The 23,452-nt window shown below is 33.3% G+C and overlaps 2 protein-coding genes across 2 annotated transcripts; both read right to left on the minus strand.

Moving 5' to 3' along the window:
• Positions 1-200: 200 nt before the first annotated feature.
• On the minus strand, positions 201-10,794 carry LOC128205228 (phospholipid scramblase 2-like). The gene is made up of 7 exons (XM_052906731.1): positions 10,770-10,794; positions 3,749-3,825; positions 3,344-3,474; positions 2,935-3,043; positions 2,450-2,561; positions 1,891-1,949; positions 201-395 (listed from the first exon to the last, which is right to left on the minus strand). The coding sequence occupies exons 2-7, from the start codon at positions 3,773-3,775 to the stop codon at positions 351-353; spliced, it is 483 nt and encodes a 160-aa protein (XP_052762691.1). The 5' UTR covers positions 3,776-3,825; positions 10,770-10,794; the 3' UTR covers positions 201-350.
• Positions 10,299-22,725, minus strand: LOC128205227 (phospholipid scramblase 2-like). Its single transcript, XM_052906730.1, has 11 exons — positions 22,605-22,725; positions 21,601-21,647; positions 17,959-18,030; positions 15,694-15,825; positions 14,996-15,073; positions 14,515-14,591; positions 14,237-14,367; positions 12,952-13,060; positions 12,471-12,573; positions 11,682-11,740; positions 10,299-10,865 (listed from the first exon to the last, which is right to left on the minus strand). The coding sequence occupies exons 2-11, from the start codon at positions 21,608-21,610 to the stop codon at positions 10,815-10,817; spliced, it is 822 nt and encodes a 273-aa protein (XP_052762690.1). The 5' UTR covers positions 21,611-21,647; positions 22,605-22,725; the 3' UTR covers positions 10,299-10,814.
• Positions 22,726-23,452: the final 727 nt, after the last annotated feature.

The following is a 23,452-nucleotide window of genomic DNA, read 5'->3' on the forward strand; positions in this document are numbered from 1 at the left end:
CCTTTGAACGATCAGGGAAACACGATATTACCGGACCACGAGTCTACTGGGGGTTTGAACTAGTTTGTATGGCCATAATCTCACACTTGTCTCAAAATGTGTAAATAATTAAAAACATAAGCCACTTCAACAAAGGCATTGTGATATTCACCTAAGTTTCAACTTTTTTATTCAAAATGAATAAATCAAGAAAGCCATAACACTGACGATAATATCAATAATATCAAAGAATATCACAGACAAAGGTCAACATAAAGTTCAACTATAAATTCCAACCATTAAACACAAGCCCTTGAGTGGAATGGAAAGATGAAAACTCTTTTTAAAAAGTGTTTATTCCCGTTTTGGATTTAATATTCTCTGGGAGCTGGAGGTCGTTCAAAGAACATGAAGTCCTGCAATATAAAATAGGACATGACATCAGATCGATTGAAACAATATCAGTATTATCAGTACCTCTTTTACACATGGCATTAACTCAGTCACATAACTGGAAACTGAGATGCCGCTCATTGTGTTAACTAAAAATGAATATAATGGTGGTATGGAAATCAGAGAAAAATGTAAACCGCCGTAGGATAAATGCATTTTGTGTGTGTTTTTAATGATTAGTTATTATTGTGTGTGTTTTTTTCCTGATAATCACATTGGAAATAAGACGCGTCTCGTGTTTGTATATAATGTGATTATTTAAGGAATGAATTGCGGGGTTGATGTCATTATCGGGGTATGAACGCAATTGGGTTGGTCAATGTGTGTGTACTTTGACCAACCCAATTGCGTTCATATCCCCGATAATGACATCAACCCCGCAATTCATTCCTTATATTTACACCAATAGTTCATTATTTCATTCAAGAATTGTTAAAAAAATATTTCATTTCATTTAAGAAAACCTTTCAGTAATCCGTTCTTACCCATTCTGTAAATAGAACGACCCGACTATAACCGGAAACATTTTTTTCAAATGACGGCACAATAACGCGAGAAAAGATCAACCACTTGAAATCACTTTAAAACGTAAAATTGAAACTTTTCTGGTACCAATATATTTAAAATATAATAAACTAACACTTTTAAAAATGTTGATCTATATTTTACGGGACCTGCAGACACAATACAGCCAATAACAAGATCAATAGCTTTCATGTATATTGTTATGCAATGAATTACGATCCGAACATATCCGAAGATGTTGCGTTCATCGAATGATGAACGCAATTGCCAAAAGGCAGTTCATTTAAGGATTTTTGTTATTATTATTACTTGATATTATTATTATTATTATTATTATTATTATTATTATTATTATTATTATTATTATTATTATTGTGAAAATAACTAATAGTGATTAATGTGTTTTTTCATGTAAATGCTTTTTACCAGATAACCACATTGGAAATAGGACGTGTGTCGTGTTTATAAAAAATGTGATTATTACTTTTTTATTATTTCTATTATTTTTATTATTATTATTATTATTATTATTATTATTATTATTATTATTATTATTATTATTATTATTATTATTATTGTGGACAGCGGCTTTTCATATCATGTATTTTGCTTCATTTCATACATATGAAAACTATTATTATGATTTTAGTTTGCATTATAGTGGGGGCCGTGAAACACAAAAGTTATGGATCAATAACAAAAAAGTTATTGTTTCAGTAACAATTAAAATCACAATAGGTTAAATGGGTTGGCGGTGTTGGTAATAGAATATTATTGCAATCTTCTAATTCTTCTCATGAACTTTTAACATAATCTCAAATTAACGTATACATAACGTATATGAAATTAAGGATTGAAATAGAACAGCAAATAGCAATGGGAAATGACATTGTACACAATCCACAACCAAATGGAAAGTCTACATGTACTTACAATTAGAAAGCATGCTCCAATCATCGTTGCCTTTTGTTTAATATCAAGTGACCTCGGAACTGGAAAGTTGAAATAGAAGAGAAAGAGAGATTTTTTATTTCCTCCAATATGAAAAGACATGACAAATTATAATCAGAACACGATTCATAGAAGCATGAACTTCATGCAAACAAACAATTATTTCAGGTAAGACGGATAATAATAAAAAAGAAAAAAGATTATAACAGTATCATAACAATGCATTTATAATTTATATGGCTTATGAGACGATAGTGGAGCACAGTAATTATTTTAGCACTCACCAACCATTGGATATTTTTGCATTTTCTGCTATTAAAACACGGTTACAATCTTGTTATCAGTAATTAATAGTTCCCATAAATGTATTATTAAGTAAGTAGTTAAAGATGTATCACTCAAAAAGTATGGTTGTTATGCATGTGTTTGTACTGAATTTGAATAAGAGTGTCACTTGTGGTTCCGGAGATAAAAGCTCAAAACTGCCATTAATGCAGACGTATTGTCCTAGGATACTGACTTGGTTAATTTCAACACTCACACGAGACTCCAAATTTGTCAGCGGTGGTCAGAGCATTCACCATCGGTAAAATCGGTAAATAAATATTCTTGGTTATCTCTCCAATGTCTTGATCATCCGTTGCAGATGTAACCTGCAAAATAAACGGACTAAATATGTCGCGTAACATATTGACGTGTCGAGAACGTTACAACTGTCCGATTTGCACCAGAAAAAATAGTTACTGCATACTCAACTATTTATTCATGAAAAACTTTTCGCAGTGTTTAGCGAATGTGTATTTATATAAAAACATAAGACAATATTTAACTTTGGCTTTTTTTTCTTCGAAGGATTTACGAAAATGATTCAATCAGATTTCATTTGGCGATCTCATTGACAGCATGTACTGTGGACTACTCTTAGGTATGAACTCAAACTATGTATGAGATTTAAAACTTGTCATCGTCAAGGTGATCCAAGTACAAATAGTACGTTTCACCTCTCTAATGCTTAATGGGACTAACCCTAAACTCAATGTCGCTACAACCGGTAACACAACACGGTCCCAGGATGGTCATCAGTTCATTGTGGTCATAGTCCTGGACGGCGTAGATAGGCTGACACACGGAGCACCTTAATGGGTCATTTGTTCAATAAGTTAGAAAATACGATTATTCTTATCAATGAGCATTTTCAGGAAAATGTGAGTTGCAAGTTCCGATTGCTGGAACATGAGTCTAACTGGGGCTTAAACTAGTAACTTAAAAACATGAGTTTAAACCATAACGCAATTACTGCTACTTATGTGACACGGTGAGCGAAAACGTTAAAAGTTAACTCAGTTTGCGAACGTCAGCTTTACAGCTTCACAGCTATCTATGTAACATGTAAGCAGTAACTAAAGGTTATCAATAAAAACAAGTATACCCTTACTTTTGCCTCACATATCCGACCGTTGTCCCAACAGGTGCCTCAACAGTCAGCGTATGCGCACAACAGTCTGAGCATGCACACCAACATGATGCTTTCCAGCACTGGAATTCACGCTGCAGGCGAATCACTTCCTGTGAAATAACATGAAACAATTAAAGTAGTTTTTTAAAACACACTGTACGTTTTCAAAAAGAATTTCTTTGTACATTTGAACGATTAAAGGGGGGGGGGGCGTTGAACCGGTTGTATCCCCCCGGTTCCGATAGTGACTTATGTTTACGTAAAAAGGGCATCGCAAACCAATAAATGAATAAAACAAACTTACATCTGTCATTATATTGTGAACATGTTCATCAGGATGAGATCATTTGAGTTAAACACTTAATAGATTCTAAATGTTCCTACCATCCCCGTGTTGTCGGTTATGTGCATAGTGAAGGATCGATTTCCATGGCAAGACTGCCGCTCACAACTGTTTGATTCTGACAAAAGAAAATCGCTATTAATATGCATTTGCATGCTTTTGAATTTTGGAAATAAATAAACTTAACAAAAACTGTTCAAAATAAATTACTACCTTTTAGGCTGTTCAGCCAATCGACATCAATCAAGCAATGAAAAAAATACAACAAAAAACAGCAACCCTAAATGTCTACATGTATTGATTCAAAGAAGTAATGTTTATTCTAGGGTGTTTTTCTGTTTGTTGTTGTTGTTGTTGTTTTGTCTAATTTGTATGTTATGATATTATTAAAGATTCCAAGTGACAGTCTTAAAGCACAATCGAACGTTCAAATAAATATGGATTACCTAAACTAGGAAAACCAAAAAGCTAACAAGAACAAAGACCTTCAAATGCACAATAGACTTGCTATCCAGCAGTGTTGAATAGTCGGTACCGGTACGATATGGGTTTTATTACAGCGAATTAAATGTTCAAACTACCATCGACCATCAAAGTCTAAACAATCTTCTAACGACCAATAAAAATAAATGGCAACGAGTGCTTGTGGAGGAAGTCGGCGTTCAATAGATAATTGTGTGTGACTGGGTCTTATCAAGATTGATAAACATCATTGGTATTCGATTAAGACATTCATCTTAGTTATAGTGTGTCTACATTTTGATGCGGCGTTATATTAAATTGGATTTTTTTGCTAATTGTGTGGATCTGTTTTCTTTTTTTCTCTTTAACATAGTTATAATTCAGAGCATGATTATTTAATTTCAATGGCCAGTACAAAATCTACGTTGCCTATTTGCAATTTCATTTCTGAAAAATGTAGGTTGTTTTCTAAATACAGCAAAGTTCTATCCAATACTATACAAGAAAGACCATTGATGCAAAGCATCAAAGGGCGCCGTTTAATAGTTTATGCATTTGTTATATGTTGAAAAACAAGAAATGTCAAGGCCGACAAGCATATTATGGTGCATTGAACCGCATCTATGAAATTCTCAAAATATTTGTAGTATTCTGCTTGACAACATAGGCAAAAGCATTGAAATTGAAGAGTTTCAAGTTGAACATTTCATTAGGGGTGGGGTACATTAATGAACACGACAGAATCAGGGTGCTTGTGCACTGTACTTTTTGTCGTTGCCACCTACCCATATACCCATAAGTTTTATTTCAATACCATAAGTAGTTTTAAAGTAATGCTCTGGTCAAGAAAAGCGGCAAAGGGCAATAATTATGTAATTAGCTTAAACAGCTATAGTCATTGTGCACTGCACTTCCTCTCGTTGTGCTAAATACCATTGAATGATGTTTAATGAAATTCCAAAAAAAGTAGTTTTCTAGTTATGCTCCGGACAGGAAATGATACAAAGGGAATAACGCTTACAATACGCTGAAATAGAGTTATTGTTTATATACACTGTAGTTCTAATCATATAGGGGAAGGGGGCAACGTCACCATGCTGGAATGACAACATGTAGGGAAGAATAAGTTACCTCATTCATCATGAAGAAGTGATATGAAATAATAATTTAACAATTTGTGTAGTACTTTAATAAACATTATAATTTCGTCTGAAAGTTGTAAACATAAATAGAACATAATTATTGAACTGTTATATAAAAAGTGAACATTGTTTACTAGATGAAATGCATTTATAACATAACATGCCTTGTTTTTAGCAGTTTAATAATGCTAAAATGTAATGTAAAATTGCATAAAAATCTAGTCAATGGAGTTATAATGTTAACTTCTTCATTTACATAGTAAATAAGAGTTGGAAATGGATGTTTTTAGTTGATATTAACACAAAAACAGCATGTGTCTTATTGGACAATGGCAAATTTTTCAAATATGATAAAAATAACGCATTCAAACTGAATATGTATCAGACTATGTATAAGAAATAATACTGTTTCTATTTTTCACAAAGGTTTTGAAATACAACAATGCACATATAAGCATAAATAGGCCAAATATGCAAAAAAAATAGTAAACAATGTGTGAAAGTGATACTGAACACTTAAAATAATTTCTTTATGCATTAAATGAATATATACCAGAAAAGCAATATTAAATCAAGTTCAAAATGTATAATAACATGAAGAACACCCCTTTATGAATATCTTCATAACAAATCAGAGTACATGTAAACAATAATCATTTATATCATTAGTATCAAATGTGTCTAGTTTAAAGTGTGTTTTCATTTGCATTAAATTACATTGTAATATATACCAGAAAAACAATTATAAAAATCCTTAAATGTAGAAGAAACAATTAAGAATAACACCCATTTAGCAGAAAGTATGGCAAATATTAAATGATTGGTGATTGCTAAAAGATTTACTGTGGTCTACTATAGTGTCACAAGGCAGAAATACCATGTTTTATGTTCATTCTCATTCCCAAATTGAATTCAAGATCCCTCATAAGAAACATTGTTGTTTACATCTATCAACCCATTTTGAAAAATAAAAACAATAATATTAATTGTCATAAGTCTTACTTGGGAGTAAGAGTGCATCTTAAAAAATAGCGTGTGTTTGTTGTTTTTTTCACTTAAATATGTAACAATTCAATTTGACAAATGAGACAAAAGTTAGGAAATAGAAGTAGTAATTGTACCTAATACAAATCAACAACAAAAATTGACAAAGCTCAATATAACAGGAAATCTATATGAAAACACAAATTCTTAAAGGCCATAATTATTTAAACTGAATTAAGGTATAAGTAATACACACTTTTATAAAGCTTTTACCGACAACATAGTTATTATCATGGTACACTATGTGACTTTTATCCAAATTTTGAATATTTTTTACTGTGAATAAAAATATTGTGTCTATATTTGATTTATTGTTCACATAATCAGATATTATGAAAAAAAAACACAACAGTTTCTGGTAAAATAAACTTCAGTTAACAGAAAAATTAAGTTCAACCGAACATATTATTAATACAAATGGAAAAAAAAATTCATTTTGATTGATCTTGTGAGTCTTCGGAACAGAGCAGTATTTCGATGTTTGAAAATATATAGCAGTTTTATAAATTCATAAAAAATATTTAATAATAAGACAACCTGCTGAAATTATTTTAAATATTATCTATGATGTCTAAAGAACAATTTAAAAGACAATTTATGATAGTTTACCGTTCAGTTTTGAAGAAGATATACATAATGTCATGTAACTATACATTTTTATAACTAATAAAATGCTTAAAAATCAACGTTTTTCTTGTAAAAATTGATAAAGCTTAATTGGACTTATTCATAAAATGTAATCATTCAAATAAATGAATTTTACTTATGAGACTAACTCAGAATTCAGATTTAAAAACAAGGAATGTACTTTTAAATTAAAATATGTAAAGAAACAAGAACACTAAGTAGGCGGTAATGCCCCTCCAAAAATGTCAGAGTGAAAGTTCTCAACTAATTTCTTTTTAATATTATAACATGTAAACAGTCTGTGTTGGTAATCGATGTCTATTTGTTTTATTTAGTCAATGGTATTCTAACATATAGAATTTTTCACAATAATTCTTCACTCTTCAACATTTGAAGTTTGGTTTGTTCCCATGTGTTTGTACATGTAGTGTGTGCACAGATGATAATTACTCAATGGTGAGTCAATGCGGATTTGGTTTTCATGCCCCTTCAGGTTCTTTACCCATCTAGAATGCTGTAAAAGAATTAGTGCTGTAAAAGAAAAAAAGTACTTTCTAACTAATTTGTATAGATAATAATACTGCCATACATATACCAAATAAAATATAAACAGTTTAATATTTCTCAACATTATTTAAAAACAACAACAAAAAGCTGATACATACATGTATATAATATAAAGAAAATTACTAAATTTATCAATAAAATTCATCATCACAACCACCATCACCACCACCACCACCACCACCACTGGATTATTGAATACAGTGAGTTTATAAAACAACAAACACCAACTCAAATATGTTTTATATGGAATACTCACATCATCTCTATCAGATGTGACTGCCTTGTGGATAGACATGGATGTCAAATCTGTCTCAATGATTCAACAAAGTATTTAATGCAGGCTGGAATTCTTTATATAATAGTAATATTCAGTCGTTTTCCTGCCTGAAAGAAATTAGACTTCTGATTATCAACCAACAGAAACTACAACCGTAAAATACAAATGCACATGTATTAATAATACATTCTGCACTAATATCCGTTTTAGCCAAGAGTAAGGGTTGGTAGGAACAAATGTGTAGTTGTTGTGCATATGGTTGATAATGATTCACAACAGTATGGCGTTCAACGAGACCTACACTAAGCAAATGAATGTCGCTTGTGTCCAAGCTGTCGTGGCTTCCAGCCCGAAACCATGTACATCTTTTAATACAGGTTTATTTTGAAAATATGCAGTTTGTAAACAAATAATGGGTATTTTTAAGTCTAATATTTTTCTAAGATAAAACAATCAAATAAAATATTACAAATTCTCATCATATACATAAATGATGCACATAAGTACATTTAAAAATATGTAACATGTACATAATGCACCAATCAATTGTAACCACGGCCTCCCAGGTCTGGGGATATGCCGGGGATAGCCGGGGAAATGGGCTCTGTTTTTACGTTTCAGATGGCCTCGCAGTGCCGGGTGAATGCGGTGGTTTTGTCTTTGAGCAAAATATAGCAGGGAATATGCCTTACCTAGGCTCCCTGGGGTACGGCGGCATATGGCGAGGATTTGACCATCAGTTCGTCCCCGCAGGACGAGGATTTTACCCGGGGTTGGCTGGACCAAAAGTCAATGTCCCAGCTATTCCTCGGACCTGGGGGGCTGTGGTTACAATTGACTGGTGCATTATAAGTAGAAGTAAAGTATGTAACATGTATATTTATAGTACATGTAGAAATATTAAAACGCTGTCTTAACATTAAGCAAATAAAAATGATTTAAGAATTCCAAAGATAAATTAAAAAACAAACATTTTTGAACACATAAACGTACACAACTACTCAAGGATACTTACATGAATAGCCCTTTGATACGAATATCCCAGTTCCATGCTGATTGTTGACATTAGTGTTTTTCGACAGAAAATCTTCTCTTACGAGTATAATTCACTGTTTTACTGTAATGACTGTAAATTGTTAGATGTATCTTAATCAACTGTCAGTGTGTACTTATTTTAAACGTATATTCGTGAGAAAACTTCACCGAGTTTCCAACTATTAATCGACGATGTATAAATTCCATTACTGACCTATGAACAGCGGGGAAATACCTTCTGGTCCTAAAAATAGCAACATCCGGATATGTGTAGTGTTCTAAAAATAAAACAACTCGGGGGTAATCGTAATAAAATTTTACTAATGTCACCTTCAACACATTAACAAATAAAGTTAGGTGAACATTTAATTCCAATATCGATTAAATTGAAGAAAACAGCTTACCTCATGGTTTATTAATGCAGTAAACATAACAAAACAACATAAAACATAATTATTCCCATTCACATAATTACCGGTCCACACATTTTACATTTCATTCGGAACTCCTCCAAATATTTACATTTCCGGCACATGATATTGCAGTAACCAATCGGAAAACGTAAACGAATCGGGAACAGTTATTAAACTTCTTTGTCGTTTTTCCGATATAATGTTTTGAAGATAAATTGAAGACAATCTATTCAACCATAAATAGCATATTTAACACCTATGCAATCGCCATCCATTTGCATTTTTTAATCATAATAAAATAACGGTAAAACCCAACTGTCAACCGCTCCTACCACTAACTAAAATAAATTCCCATTCCATAATAGGCGCGCACTTCAGTGCGGCGCCAACAAATGCCATGACAGATCGTTTATCAACATTAAGAATTTTGTCCTGTGGTATTAATAAAACCAGACAGCACCCTAAATGATATACAAGTGGTCATATATCATCTGGCCTTTGCAAGTGGACGAAGCTGAATTATCTATCCTGGACCTTACGCTACCGTACGATACAAACAAATGAGAATATTATTCCGACAGAAGGGATTTCTCCCTGGAAATTGAATCGCGTCTAACGCCAAAAGTTACAAAATGATTGAACAGTCATTATTACTCTGTTGTTCAATGTTATAGCTCCTGTAAATTCAACGTATTCCCGATGGAGAATCGTGCCGGAAAATAGACGCCATTTTGCTACGATATAAATTTGGTGTTTCAATATGGAAAAATATGGGGTCACCGCGTTGCGTCATTTATGTTGGAGGCATGATATACACAGATACAAACACCACGTACATGCCAAACACAATAGTTTTACCGATGAATGATTACCGCCTAGGACCGGTGAGTGAAACACGAGTTCTCTATAACACGAATTTACTGGAGGCTATAACTTCTTTGTATGGCCATAATGTCCCAACATGTATCAATAATTACAAAATTAAAAACGTAAGCCTCATCAAACAAGACATTGTGATATTCACCAAAGTTTACATTTATTTATTTAAAATAAACAAATCAAGATAGCCTTAATTTAAAGCTGCACTCTCACAGATTGAATGTTTTGACAACTTTTTTTTTATTTTTTGTCCTGGAACTAGCCGTTTTTTTGTGAAAATCCATGGAAACCAGTTATATTAGACTGCTGACAAAGAATAAGATCGACGATTTTTATATTTAAAGTCAAAACTTGCTGTTTTATGCATTTTTCTAAAACCCATAGTAACGGTTTAAGCCATAAATCATTAATTTTCGAACGGAAATAAACAATCTTTTATCATTGGTTTAGAAATATTTAAAAAAATGATCTGTCCAAGACAAAAAAATGAAAGACGTTGTAAAAATGGTATTTCTGTGAGAGTGCAGCTTAAACACTGACGATAATATTTATAAGAATATCACAGACAAAGAACAAAAACAGTTCAACTTTAAATATCATACATAAAACATAAGACCTTGGAAAGAAAGGAAAAAAGTCGGGTTTTTTTCTCGTTTTAGATCTAATATCGCCTTCTTCTGCGAACTTGGGGTCGTTCAAAGAACATGAAGTCCTGCAATAAAGAATAGGACATGAAACCAGACCAATCAAAGCAATAACAATATTGTCAGTACCTCCTTACAGATGGCGTTAACTCAGTCATATGACTGGAAAGTAAGATGCCGCTCTTTGTGTTAACCAAACTTGAATATATCGATGATTTAAAAATTGAAAAAAATGAAAAGCAGACAAAAATGAGAACCGCAAATACCATCAGCATCATTGTGGACAGCGGATTTTTAATTTTATAAAATTGTTATAATTTGCTTCATCATATACATCTGTAATCTATAACCATATATAATTATATTAGTAGTGTTACAAATCACAACAGTTAAGGAACAATTGAAAAAGTTATTGTTTCAGCAACGATATCATTGCAGTAAAGTGAGATTTTGTTTGGAATATTTTGTTGAGTCACATTCCATTTGCAAGTATGTAATTATTCTAATATTTTTTACATAATCTCAATTTGGCGCGTGAATAATGTGTTCTTTTTTAAATTAAGGATTAAAATAGAAGAGCAAATGTTATTGATCAATGATAGGTTTGTAGATAATTTTCGTCTTTTTAGCTGATTTCCTCTTTTTTGGACCCAAATGTTAAAATTAAAGTTGTTGCCTTTTATCTGATCTATTGAAAAATGACCTTTTCTAAACAGTATTATTGACATAATAATTAATCGGATTCTCATTTGAGTTAAAAAGATTTTACAAATAATGTTTAAATTTACACAATGTTTATTTTATTGCCATAATGATATTTAAATGTCATAGCTGCTCTAGTCAAGATGTGTTGTGAGATATTGTCATAATGTACATGCACTTACAATGAGAAAGCAGGCCCCAATCATCGTTGCCTTTTGTTTAATATCAAGTGACCTCGGAACTGGAACGTTGAAATAGAGATTCTTTATTTCCTCCAATATGTTGAGAAATGACAAATAATAATCAAAACATGATACAAAGAAACATATAGAACTAAACTTTACCTGCACTTTATACAAGAAATAATTGCATCAGGTTAGAAGGATAACTATGAATAATAAAAAGAATATTACAGTATGCTAACTGTGCATATATACATATACTTAAATAGCGTGAATGAAACATAGCTTTATAATTGTATTTATATTTCTTCATTCTACGACATATAACGTTTTATTTATAATCATTTCTTGTTTATGTTTCACATTCACACCATGTTTAGTAAAAAAAATATAAATATTGTAGAATAAGCTCATAGTAGAGTTTGGGCGACATGGCTAGTCATAACAGTAAAAAAACAACAGGCTAAAGTAGCTTATTTCAATTAGCCGAAATACATAATTAAATCGAATTTTGAAGAATGAAAAATGATATATTGTGATTATTATCAAGATAATTTTGAACAAAAGTATAAAAAAGAACTCTTGAAGAAGTTAATATTATGAAATGATTGAAAAGCCAAAACAGTGAGGTTAGCTTTATCCTTTTGAAAGGAACTTAAGAAGTTTGAGAAATTGGGGCCAAATGAATAACAAAGGGTATGACGAGCAAAATTCAAGAAAAAACTCCAAATTGCCATTAATGCACAAGTTTTGTCCAAGGATATTGACTAAGTTTATTCTAACACTCACACGAGACTCCAAATTTGTCAGCGCTGGTAAGAGCGTCCACCATCGGTAGATAAACCTTCTTCGTTATCTCTCCAATGTCTTGATCATCGGTTGCAGATGTTACCTGCAAAATAACCGGACTAGATATGTCGCGTAACAAAACGACGTGTCGATAACGTTACAACTGTCCGATTTGCATCAGAAAATAAAGTTACTGCTGCCTCAACAGTTTACTCAGGAAAAACTATTCGTAGTGTTTAGCGAATGTGTGTTTAATAAAACTAATTTAGACAAAATGGAACTTTGGCTATTCATTTTTTCATCGAAAGCTCTCGAAACTGATTAAAATCAGAATTTATTTTGCGATCTCATTGACAGCATGTACTTTGGACTTCTCTTAGGTTTGAAACCAAACTATGTATGAAATGTAAAACTTGTCATGGTCAAGGTGCTCCAAGTTCAAATAACACTTTGTTCACCTCTAATGCTAAATGGGACTAACCCTAAACTCAATGTCGCTACAACCCGTAACACAGCACGGTCCCAGGATGGTCATCAGTTCATTGTGATCATAGTCCTGGACGGCGTAGATAGGCTGGCACACAGAACACCTGAATGGGCCATTTGTGCAATGAATTAGAATATACCACTTTATTAATCAACTATTACGTATTTGAAGCGATACGGGGACAATCGCGGTACCAATACAATTGAAGACAATATATTCCAAAACTCGGCCATTATCGACCAAACTCGGCAAGTATGAGTTTTTTTCCGTTTTAATTGGCTACATAACTCGCCAAATATATGATTTAAGAAATGGACCATTTTAATTGGCTGTCGAAACTCGCCTAATATGAGAAACATCTTGGAAATTAGTTTAAAAGGAAGCCCTTTCAGTTTCAGGCAAATACAGCTAACCTTGGACAAATAACTAGGCCAATATGAAATCACCTAATAAATCACATTATAATACTTATTAATGAGCAAGGTTTCAGGGATATATAATTTGCATAACGATTATTATCTTACAATAATTATTATCAATGAACAGTCTATCGAATATATTAATAAACTTGTTGTTTTTATAGAGTTGTTTTGCCGACACATTCTAAAAGGAAATAAGATATTAGACGGTCTTAAGAAGAAAAACACAAAAACAAATATCACAAACAGACCATACACGAATCAAAATATCTTTAACGATAAACGGTCAGTGGAACATTCAGTGAAACATGAAGTTGCTGGAACACCAATCGGAACTCTTCGGCCATATTTCATCGGAAATTATATCGGTTGTATACGGACGGTTTAGAATGTCAGAATTAATAAAAATCCACTACAACGCAAACTCATCGTGTTGAATTTTCAATTTAGCATTTAAACCTTTATTCATACTTATGCAATAAAACACTTCCCTGCGAATCAATTTGAACTTAGAAATTAACAATACACGTTAAAACTCTACATTTAATTAAAAAAAAATATCATTAATTTTACGAACAAGTTTTACTGATCAACCAGCTAACACCTGAGGCTGTTTTCCATGGAAATTGACCGAGTTGCGAGTTCCGATTCTTGTGACACGAGTCTAGCTGGGGCTTAATCTAGTTATTTAAAACCATAAGTTTTAACCATAAGGCAATCGCTGCTACCTATGTGGCACGGTGGGCGAAAACGTTAAAAATTAACTTGATTTGCGAATGTCAGCTTTACAGCTTCACAGCCATCTATGTAATATGTAAGCAGTAACTAAAGGTTAACGATAAAAACAAGAATACCCTTACTTTTGCCTTACATATCCGACCGTTGTCCCCACGGGTGCCTCAATAGACAGCGTATGCGCACAACAGTCTGAGCATGCGCACCAACATGATGCTTTCCAGCACTGGAATTCACGCTGTAGGCGAATCACTTCCTGTGAAATAACATAAACTATCCTGATTTCCATGGACGTTGATGTGCAGTCTGCAGGAGTGCCCATCATTGTAAACATAAAATAAATACAAATCTCAATGTAAAATAAGCACATCTGTGTTGAGAATTCTAGTATTCAAATCCCTACCATCCCGGTGTTGTCGGTTATGTGCATAGTAAATGACCGGTTCCCATGGCAACACTGCCTCTCACAACTGTTCGATTCTGACAAATGAAAAGTATTTTTAATGTGATTACATACTTGCTTTTGAATTTTGAAAATGAACAAACAGACCAAACACTGTTCAAAATACATCACTACCTTTATAATATACTGTAGAACTAATCGACATTAATCAAGCAATGGAAAAAATACAACACAAACAAAATGTATTGATTCAAAGAAGTAAGGATTCTTCTGGTGTGTATTTAAGTTATTTGTTGATTGTTTTTGTTGTTGGTGGTGGTGGTGATGATGGAGGTGGTGGTGGTGGTGTTTGTTTGTATTGTTTTATCCATTTGTATGTGTTGTAATAATTTAAAGATGCCAAGTGAAAGGTTAAAGCACAACCGAACGTTCAAATAACTACCTCAACTTATATTACAAAACAGCCAATGAGAAAACAGACCTTCAGATGCAAAATAGACTTGCTGTCCCGCAGGGTTGAATAGTCGGTACCGGTTTTCTGCATCGTACATTGTCAACACTGGAAATATATATATGAACAGAATAGATAGGGTACAATATGATCTTATCTTTCATATAATATAAGATAAAGGGCCGATTGTTTTGATGATAGGCTCATATAATTTTACATTAAACAAGTTCAGCTGAAACAGTTGGCACATAACTTGTTAAAAGTATTGCATATCACAAATGTGTCCATTAAACTGTCCGATCAAGATTTGAACGTTAACAACGACGGCACTACCAACGTTATTAACTTTAACAAACTTCTAAACAATTGGCACTAAGAGTATTCAGGATTAAGCTACATAGTACTGTATAGTAGGATATCAGATAACCAAATGCATGCACATGCTGTTGAAGCTACTTCTAGCATTGTGCATACAATCAGCTACAGTCAAAATACTAGTCTTGTCCTTTTCTAGGATACCGTATTTTGACGGATTTTGCACTGTCAATATGCCCAGCTGCGCATGCGTTACAAAGACTACTGATATTGCTCCAAATCGGTACACATCGGCCATTATTTGACGAATCCATCCCGAAGCTTGTCGGAGATGGCCTGATTTTATTCCTAATTAAAACCAGTGAATGAAATCAGGACCCTTATTGAGACATATAAAGAATACTAGTACTTACATTCAGTTAGGTCAATCTGTTTCTGGACCAAAATTTTGTCCAGGTCTGCAAGGTACTCCAGTCCGGCGGGGCATCCGACCACATTAGGCTTTGGCATCCAAGGAACATTGGCAGGGGCGCCACTCGGTAATCCTGAAGACGATTAAAGAATGATGTAGTATATCAATATGGAAAATTAACAATACAAATTTGATATTATTGTTGTTTGTTATTATTTTTTGTTATGTTATTTGATGTTTTTTAGTTTTGTTTTTGTTGTTGTTGTTGTTTTGTTGCTGTTGTTTGTTGTTGTTGTTGTTGTTGTTATTGTTGTTGTTGTTTGGGGGGCTTTCGGGGTGTGTGGGGTGATATTAATATGAAAGATTAACCATTCCAGTATTATGGTCGTTTAATTAAAAGTTCCAGGTCCTAGACGACCATGTTTTTTTTTGTTTTTTTTAATCTAAAAGGTTGTTAAGATAAAGCACATCGTAATAGACAAGACTTTTAGTTAAGCACATCAGTGAAAGATCGACAGTGTTCCTGTAACATTATTTCAGGATTCGTAAAAACGATATCATCAGTCCGTTTGCGTTGAGCCTACTTAGTTGCCACAATGGCAATCGGCCGAGTGTATATGTTAATGCGTCCGGGTTATAACTTGATCATTGACTGGATAATTTTAAAATAGCTGGCTGCATATGATCACCTTGACCAGGATAAAACAAAATCAGTTCAATATTCATAACAGATACTATGATATTTTGTTCAACAACCTTCTTGAAAATTGCTTCATCACTTACAGCAGAGGATTCGACATTGTTGGCGCTTTGCCTACAAAGTTCAAGTTTTAGTACATTCAATGAAGCAACGGCGTCGTTTATGTGTTTTTCGCAGCTTATGTACAGTGAACTCTAAAATATTGACAGGCGACGACTGTGTGATAAGGCGCAGTAAATAATTCAATGGTCATCTACTGTGACATGCATTGAATAGTTTTGCATTTGTAGAATGTGATTTTTCAATACCTTTTAAGATATTAATTATAAATAGTTATATCCATGGAGAGTACGAAAACTAAAGAGCGATTTCTGTCTAATTGGCTATGCTTTTAAAAAAATGACTGACGGAATTAAAATGACTCTTCTCAACGTGTAAAGCTTCTAAAGTCAGATATTTGTTTTAGTGATATCGTCGGCTTGAATCCACGTAAAATATTGAGATATTGGTACCGTTGGAATCGTCTTGAAAAGATCTGTCCAAATTTGGTAAAATCTTCTTGGTAGTAATATCGAAAAGGTAAATCAGAGTTCAACAAAGCCCCAAGTCATATATTGAGCGTTTAGAAAATGTCAAATGGTGGTCGTGTTGGAAAGAGCCGACGATATGCTGGTTCCCGTTTCATTTAATAATTTTAGTCGTAACTGCAATAACCATTTATCTATATAAACGTCATAAGTTGCAAAACATTGATTCAAGTCATTCATAATCTTTGTGTGTAGTTTAAAGATTGGCTTAAGTTCAATTCACTCAAATACGTAGCAAAGTAATGAAATAATGACACTAAGGTAATTTATTTTTCGACTTGAATCGACTAAGAATTTTAATTTTAATAAAACGTTTCCCTGCTCTCTATACTTATGTGATAACAAATCACTTCATTTTAAGTACTTTAATATACTTCCGGACCAATCTAACCAGCGGCGGATTAAGGAAATAAAACGCTTTTGAACAAAAAGCTCGGTTAAATCAAAGGCTGTTCATGAACAGAACAGTACATGAACTGTTTGCCTAACATCAAACTTGGTTAGATAGAAGCTGTTCATGAACAGGACATGAACAAATTGCCCATCATTACTCTAGGTAATATCAAATATGTTTATAAACAATACATGTACAGTTTGTGCAACATAACTCTCGGTTAAATCGAATCTGTTCATAAACAGTACATGAACAGTTTGCCCAACATTTCTCTAAGTAATATCAAATATGTTCATGAACAATACATGAACAGTTTGCCAAACACTACTCTCGGTTAGAAAGAAGCGGTTCATGAACAGTACATGAATTGTCCAACATCACTCATGGTTAGAACAAAACTGTTCATGGACAGTTCATGAACAGTTTCCCAAACATGACTCTTAAATCGAAGCTGTTCATGAACAGTACATGAAAAGTGGGGCGGTCTAAGCGGTATTTACTCTCAAAAATACATTGATATTTAATAACTCCGATAGACTACACTGCTAGGCAAACCGATATTTTATAGAAGGTGTGTTCACCCACCCATGGTCCCCGGGGGCTGGGATGTGACTGCTGGGTTCATCTGATCAGCCGAATACCATGGATCTTGTCCAACTGAAAAGGCAAGCACATAGGCATTGAGAAAAGGCAAGCACATAGGCATTAAGAAAAGGCAAGCACATAGCCATTGAGAAAAGGCAAGCACATAGGCATTGAGAAAAGGCAAGCACATAGGCATTGAGAAAAGGCAATCACATATGCATTGAGGAAAGGCAATCACATAGGCATTGAGAAAAGGCAATCACATAGGCATTGAGAAAAGGCAAGCACATATGCATTGACAAAAGGCAAGCACATAGGCATTGACAAAAGGCAAGCACATAGGCATTGATACATTCTGCTAGAGAGGTCATTCAAAAGCACAAAAGATGATCACAATATGAAAACAGAAGTTAAATTTTGTACTATTTATTGACAATGGTGATAGGTGCAACAACCTCACACACAAACCGGGCTCTGACTTAAGGTTAAGACTGTTTTATTTTTTTTCTTACGCTATTTGTTACCTTATAACAACAAAGTTATTTATGTGTGATCTGAAGATATTTTTCTGTCGCTATCAGAAAATTCTATTCTGCCTTTACCGGAAAGTTATATTCTGGCTCTATCGGAATGTTCCATTCTTCCTGTACCAGAGGGTTCTTTTCTGCCTAAACCAAAATGTTTCCCCTGTTAGAAGGTGCTATTCTGCCTCTTTCTTTTCTCCCTGTCCTAAGGATCTTAATACCAGATTGTTCAATATTCACTCTATCATAAGGTTCTATGCTGTCTATATCAGGAGGTTCTATTCTGCCTATATCAGAGGGTTCTATTCTCCCTATATCAGAAGGCTCTACTCTATCTATATCAGAGGTTTCCATCCAGAGGTTTCTATTCTGTTTATATCAGAAGATTCCATTCCACCTATATCAGAAGGTTTTATTCTGCCTATATCAGAGGGTTCTATTCTCCCTATATCAGAAGGTTCTATTCTGTCTATTTCAGAGGTGTCTAGTCTGTCTATATCAGACGATTCTATTCTGCCTATATCAGAGGGTTCTATTCTGCCTATAATAGAAGGGTATGTTCTGTCTATATCAGAAGGTTCTATTCTGCCTATAATAAAAGGGTCTATTCTGTCTATATCAGAAGGTTCTATTCTGCCTATAATAAAAGTGTCTATTCTGTCTATATAAGAAGGTTTTATTCTGCCTATAAGAAAAGGGTCTATTCTGTCTATATCAGAAGGTTCTATTCTGCCTATAATAAAAGGGTCTATTCTGTCTATATCAGAAGGTTCTATTCTGCCTATATTAAAAGGGTCTATTCTGTCTATATCAGAAGGTTTTATTCTGCCTATAATAAAAGGGTCTATTCTGTCTATATCAGAAGGTTCTATTCTGCCTATAATAAAAGGGTCTATTCTGTCTATATCAGAAGGTTCTATTCTGCCTATAATAAAAGGGTCTATTCTGTCTATATCAGAAGGTTCTATTCTGCCTATAATAAAATGGTATATATAAACTAAACGAAGAAGTTTACAATGAAATGATGATTTGCAGTTTTGTCACATGAGTCTAGACTCATTACCAGAAAATCACATTGAAATTAGCTACCAATTAAAAAAAATTAATTCCATTCCTTCGACAAAACTTAATACAAATAATTGTATAATTTCATATAGGAGGCTGGTTCTAATCAAGGAAAATAATAAAAGTTGTCTTTGAATGGGCCAAATTTTGCGTAAATGTCTGAAAACCAGTGATACAACAGCCTAAAAAAGATCAGGTCGCAGTTTTTAACAATTTCGTATGAAAATCGATGTTTTATGTCTAAAAGCGTTACTAGCGCTTAAAGAAAAATAAAACTTTCGGCAGTTTTCAAAGCAATTAAAACATACAGACAGACAGACAGACAGAGATGTTTATTATCGTAAACATGTTATTTATTAGTTTCTTGACAAAATATAAACACACATATAAGTCTGGTATATTGTGTGTTATCTTATATGACAAATTTGAAAACACTGATGCAAAAATAAGCTGATTCTAAGACAAAAAAACGTTGTCAAATCGGTCAATCTGTGAGGGTGCAGCTTTAATAAAAGTGCAACTATGAGTCTTAGTCTGACTGTTCGCTGACTGTTCATAACCATGGGCCCTTGTCTCAGACCCTCCAATGCGATATTCGACTAGGATATTATTAGATTAACATGAATATGTGAATAACCTAATTATGCCATCATCCAGTACTAGTTTATGTTCCTGGTTTTGACCTGCCGTATTTGCCAATGAAATTCGAGACGTGATAATAAATCACTGAACATCGATTAAACGAACACGACTGACATACCACTAGCAGTTATGGAGGGGGTGCACCCGCCGCGCGCCACCTCTAAAAACGTCCAAGTTCACTATTTATTTCAATATGGGAGAGAAAGGGTAATAAAATGCGCTCAAAATGCATCATTTCCGACTTCAAATTGATAAAACTTTCTTTAGGAAATAACCATTAACGCAAATGCAAATAATTTATCTCATATGCTTTCGGTTCTGAGGGAAGGGCGCATGTAAAAATGTTGCGCCCCAAAGTAACGACCCCTCTAACGCCAATGCCTGGAACCGCCCCTGTATATTATATATAAAGAACAATGGATTGTGATCTAAGGTTTAAGTAACGTTAATGAAATATTAAAGTCACTGTAAATACCACTCACGGAAAACAATATGGTTTTGAGATGAAATAAGGAAAGGTGATATGAATTACTCCATGACAGTTAACATAATTGTTTCCCTGGCTCAAGTGTATTATTACAGTATTTGAATTGCTGTCCCAATTTAAACTTAAACACAACATGTCAATGATACAATTCACATCAATTAGGCGGATATTGTCTGTATGCATAATGTATGGACAGATGGCAAAAGCATTAAGCAAAAGTTGTAGAACAAGCAATAAGCAAATGACTGATCATATTGTTACCATAGTCATACACAAACAACAGTGAATCATACATTGCCTGAAAGATTACGGCAAACTATAGTATTTATTTTTATTTTAATGCAGTATTATTATTAACTCATTTGACTTGAATGATCAAAACAAAAAAGCATATGATTTGTGTACAGATAAAAAAAATTAGCGATATGTTGTCTGGGGATATTGTTGGGATATTGTTGCCACGTAGCTATTTATTAAGAAAAACAATTACAAAGGTTAATATTTTGTGTATTTACACAAATTATTTGTTTTGTTCTTTTATTTGTTCACATTATGTGAATTCAAATGAGTTAAACAAAATAATGCATAAAAATCTCTAAATGATAACGCCGCCAATGGCCTTTTGTTCCTCTTTGACTTCACGATTAGTTATATAAAGCTGATAGTATGGTTTTAACAATAAAGGAAAACGCAATATATCGTTTTTTGTCTACGATAACAGTCCAACGGGAAACTAGTTGTTGTGTTCAAAGCATGTACCAAACAAGCGAACACAATACACACACCTACACGCGTACGCGCACGTACGCACACACACGCGTACGCATGCACGGTCAGAGCTCACGCACGCACGGATGCATGCACCCACGCATGAATACAAGCAAACAGACAAACGGATATTAAAACGGTTAAATATGGACTTACCACGTGACATAATTACAGACGCTCAAGAGTAACAGATGCGAGTTGTTCTGTGAAGCAAGATAATATATACATTAACTCACAGTGATTAAAACGCCGTTGCTAAAAAAAACGCAGTAAGCTCGAATCATTGTTTCAAAATAAATGAATAACAATAAAAAGATAAACCTGTGAATATAGATAAATTGAACAAATCCCTTTAAAGCCCGAAATTATATTTTGTCTAATTTGAAGGCGGTATTTTTCATATCTGCTGAAAAATTATTTTGATAAATCAGCATCCAGTCTCAGATTAATCAGAACATTTAAATAGAGCCCTTATCAGAAGACAAAATATAATATCAAGCACTAAACTGGTTTAATGGTTTCTAGTATGCATCTACCGAAATAAAATGGACATGCGACATGCTCAATAAATTTTGTTAAATACGTATTTCCTTTTTTACCATTACGTAATCTACCATAATTAAATGATCCGTTTATTTACTACTATTATTTAAATGAAAGAACGTTTGTTTCAAAAATTCTACATTAAGTGGTCAATATTTTATTTCGTCCAATGAGAAGGCTGTATTTCTAAATTTGTCCAATAAATTTATTTCAGTAAACAGCAGGCAGCCGTTATTGACTTTAAACAGGTGAAGCGATAGATATAAACAGTGGCTTGCTCATGTAGCAGGTAATTAACAAAATAAATATAGACCACTAAAACTTTAAAGATTATAAGTATGTTCTTTCACAAAATGAATGGTTATGCGACTTGGTAGCATCTAACCATTAATTTTAATAATTCTGACTAACAAAGCTGAACCTTCAACCATTACAAAGTAAACTACTTTGAGGAATACTTCATACTTTATCAGCAGAAAGTCATACAACGTAATTTAAATCAGAAATACTATTCAACGTGAACATATAATCACTTCTTAAACTAATTAACAATTATTTAATAATTATGTAATAATGTATGCTAATACTAGTTTAATAATGAAAGGAATTTAACTTACATGTCTTGTCCGTAGCCAATTTATATAAATATTATTTCATTGTCAAGCTATGTAACAATACCCTGGTATTAATATTACATTTTAACTATTTAATTCATCCAGTACATGTAAACTGCTGGCTCTACTTTAACAGACCATAACGCCTTTAGTACAGGGTGTCGGGTATATTGGTTTTGTATCATATTTCACATGCTTCAGGCAGATATACTCGTATTAGCCCATTTTTAAAAGGATTCGCTATGATTCAATACTCAGTATATATATATAATCAGTGTGCTGAACGGTTGTGTATGGTAGAGTACCTAGCCACAATAATGAGCGTTAAGGGGCTCTTTTTTAAAGATCCACTCGTAGTAGTAATAGTAGTAGTAGTAGTAGTAGTAGTAGTAGTAGTTGTAGTTGTAGTAGTAGTAGTAGTAGTAGTAGTAGTAGTAGTAGTAGTAGTAGTAGTAGTAGTAGTAGTAGTAGTTGTAGTAGTAGTAGTAGTAGTAGTAGTAGTAGTAGTAGTAGTAGTAGTAGTAGTAGTAGTAGTAGTAGTAGTAGTAGTAGTAGTTGAGAACATTAGAGCAATAGTAATATTGTGTTTTTTTTCAACAAGGTCAATTACATGTAGATACATAGCTGTGGGCACTGAAGCAGTGAAAGATAATTGAAAAGGGATTAATTTTCAGCACCTGCCTCAAGCCAATTCTAGTCAAGTTGTACTGTGGACAAGTGGGGTTCAATTTCTGTTAACCCAATGACGTTTCAGTAACATTGAAGTTTATTGCAACTATTTTGGTGTCTTATCATGGGTGTCGTACACGCTACATACAGAGCGCGGATAGGGGTTATGGGTGTCGTACACG

The sequence above is a fragment of the Mya arenaria genome, chromosome 10 (assembly GCF_026914265.1).
Source record: "Mya arenaria isolate MELC-2E11 chromosome 10, ASM2691426v1".
Taxonomy (NCBI): domain Eukaryota; kingdom Metazoa; phylum Mollusca; class Bivalvia; order Myida; family Myidae; genus Mya; species Mya arenaria.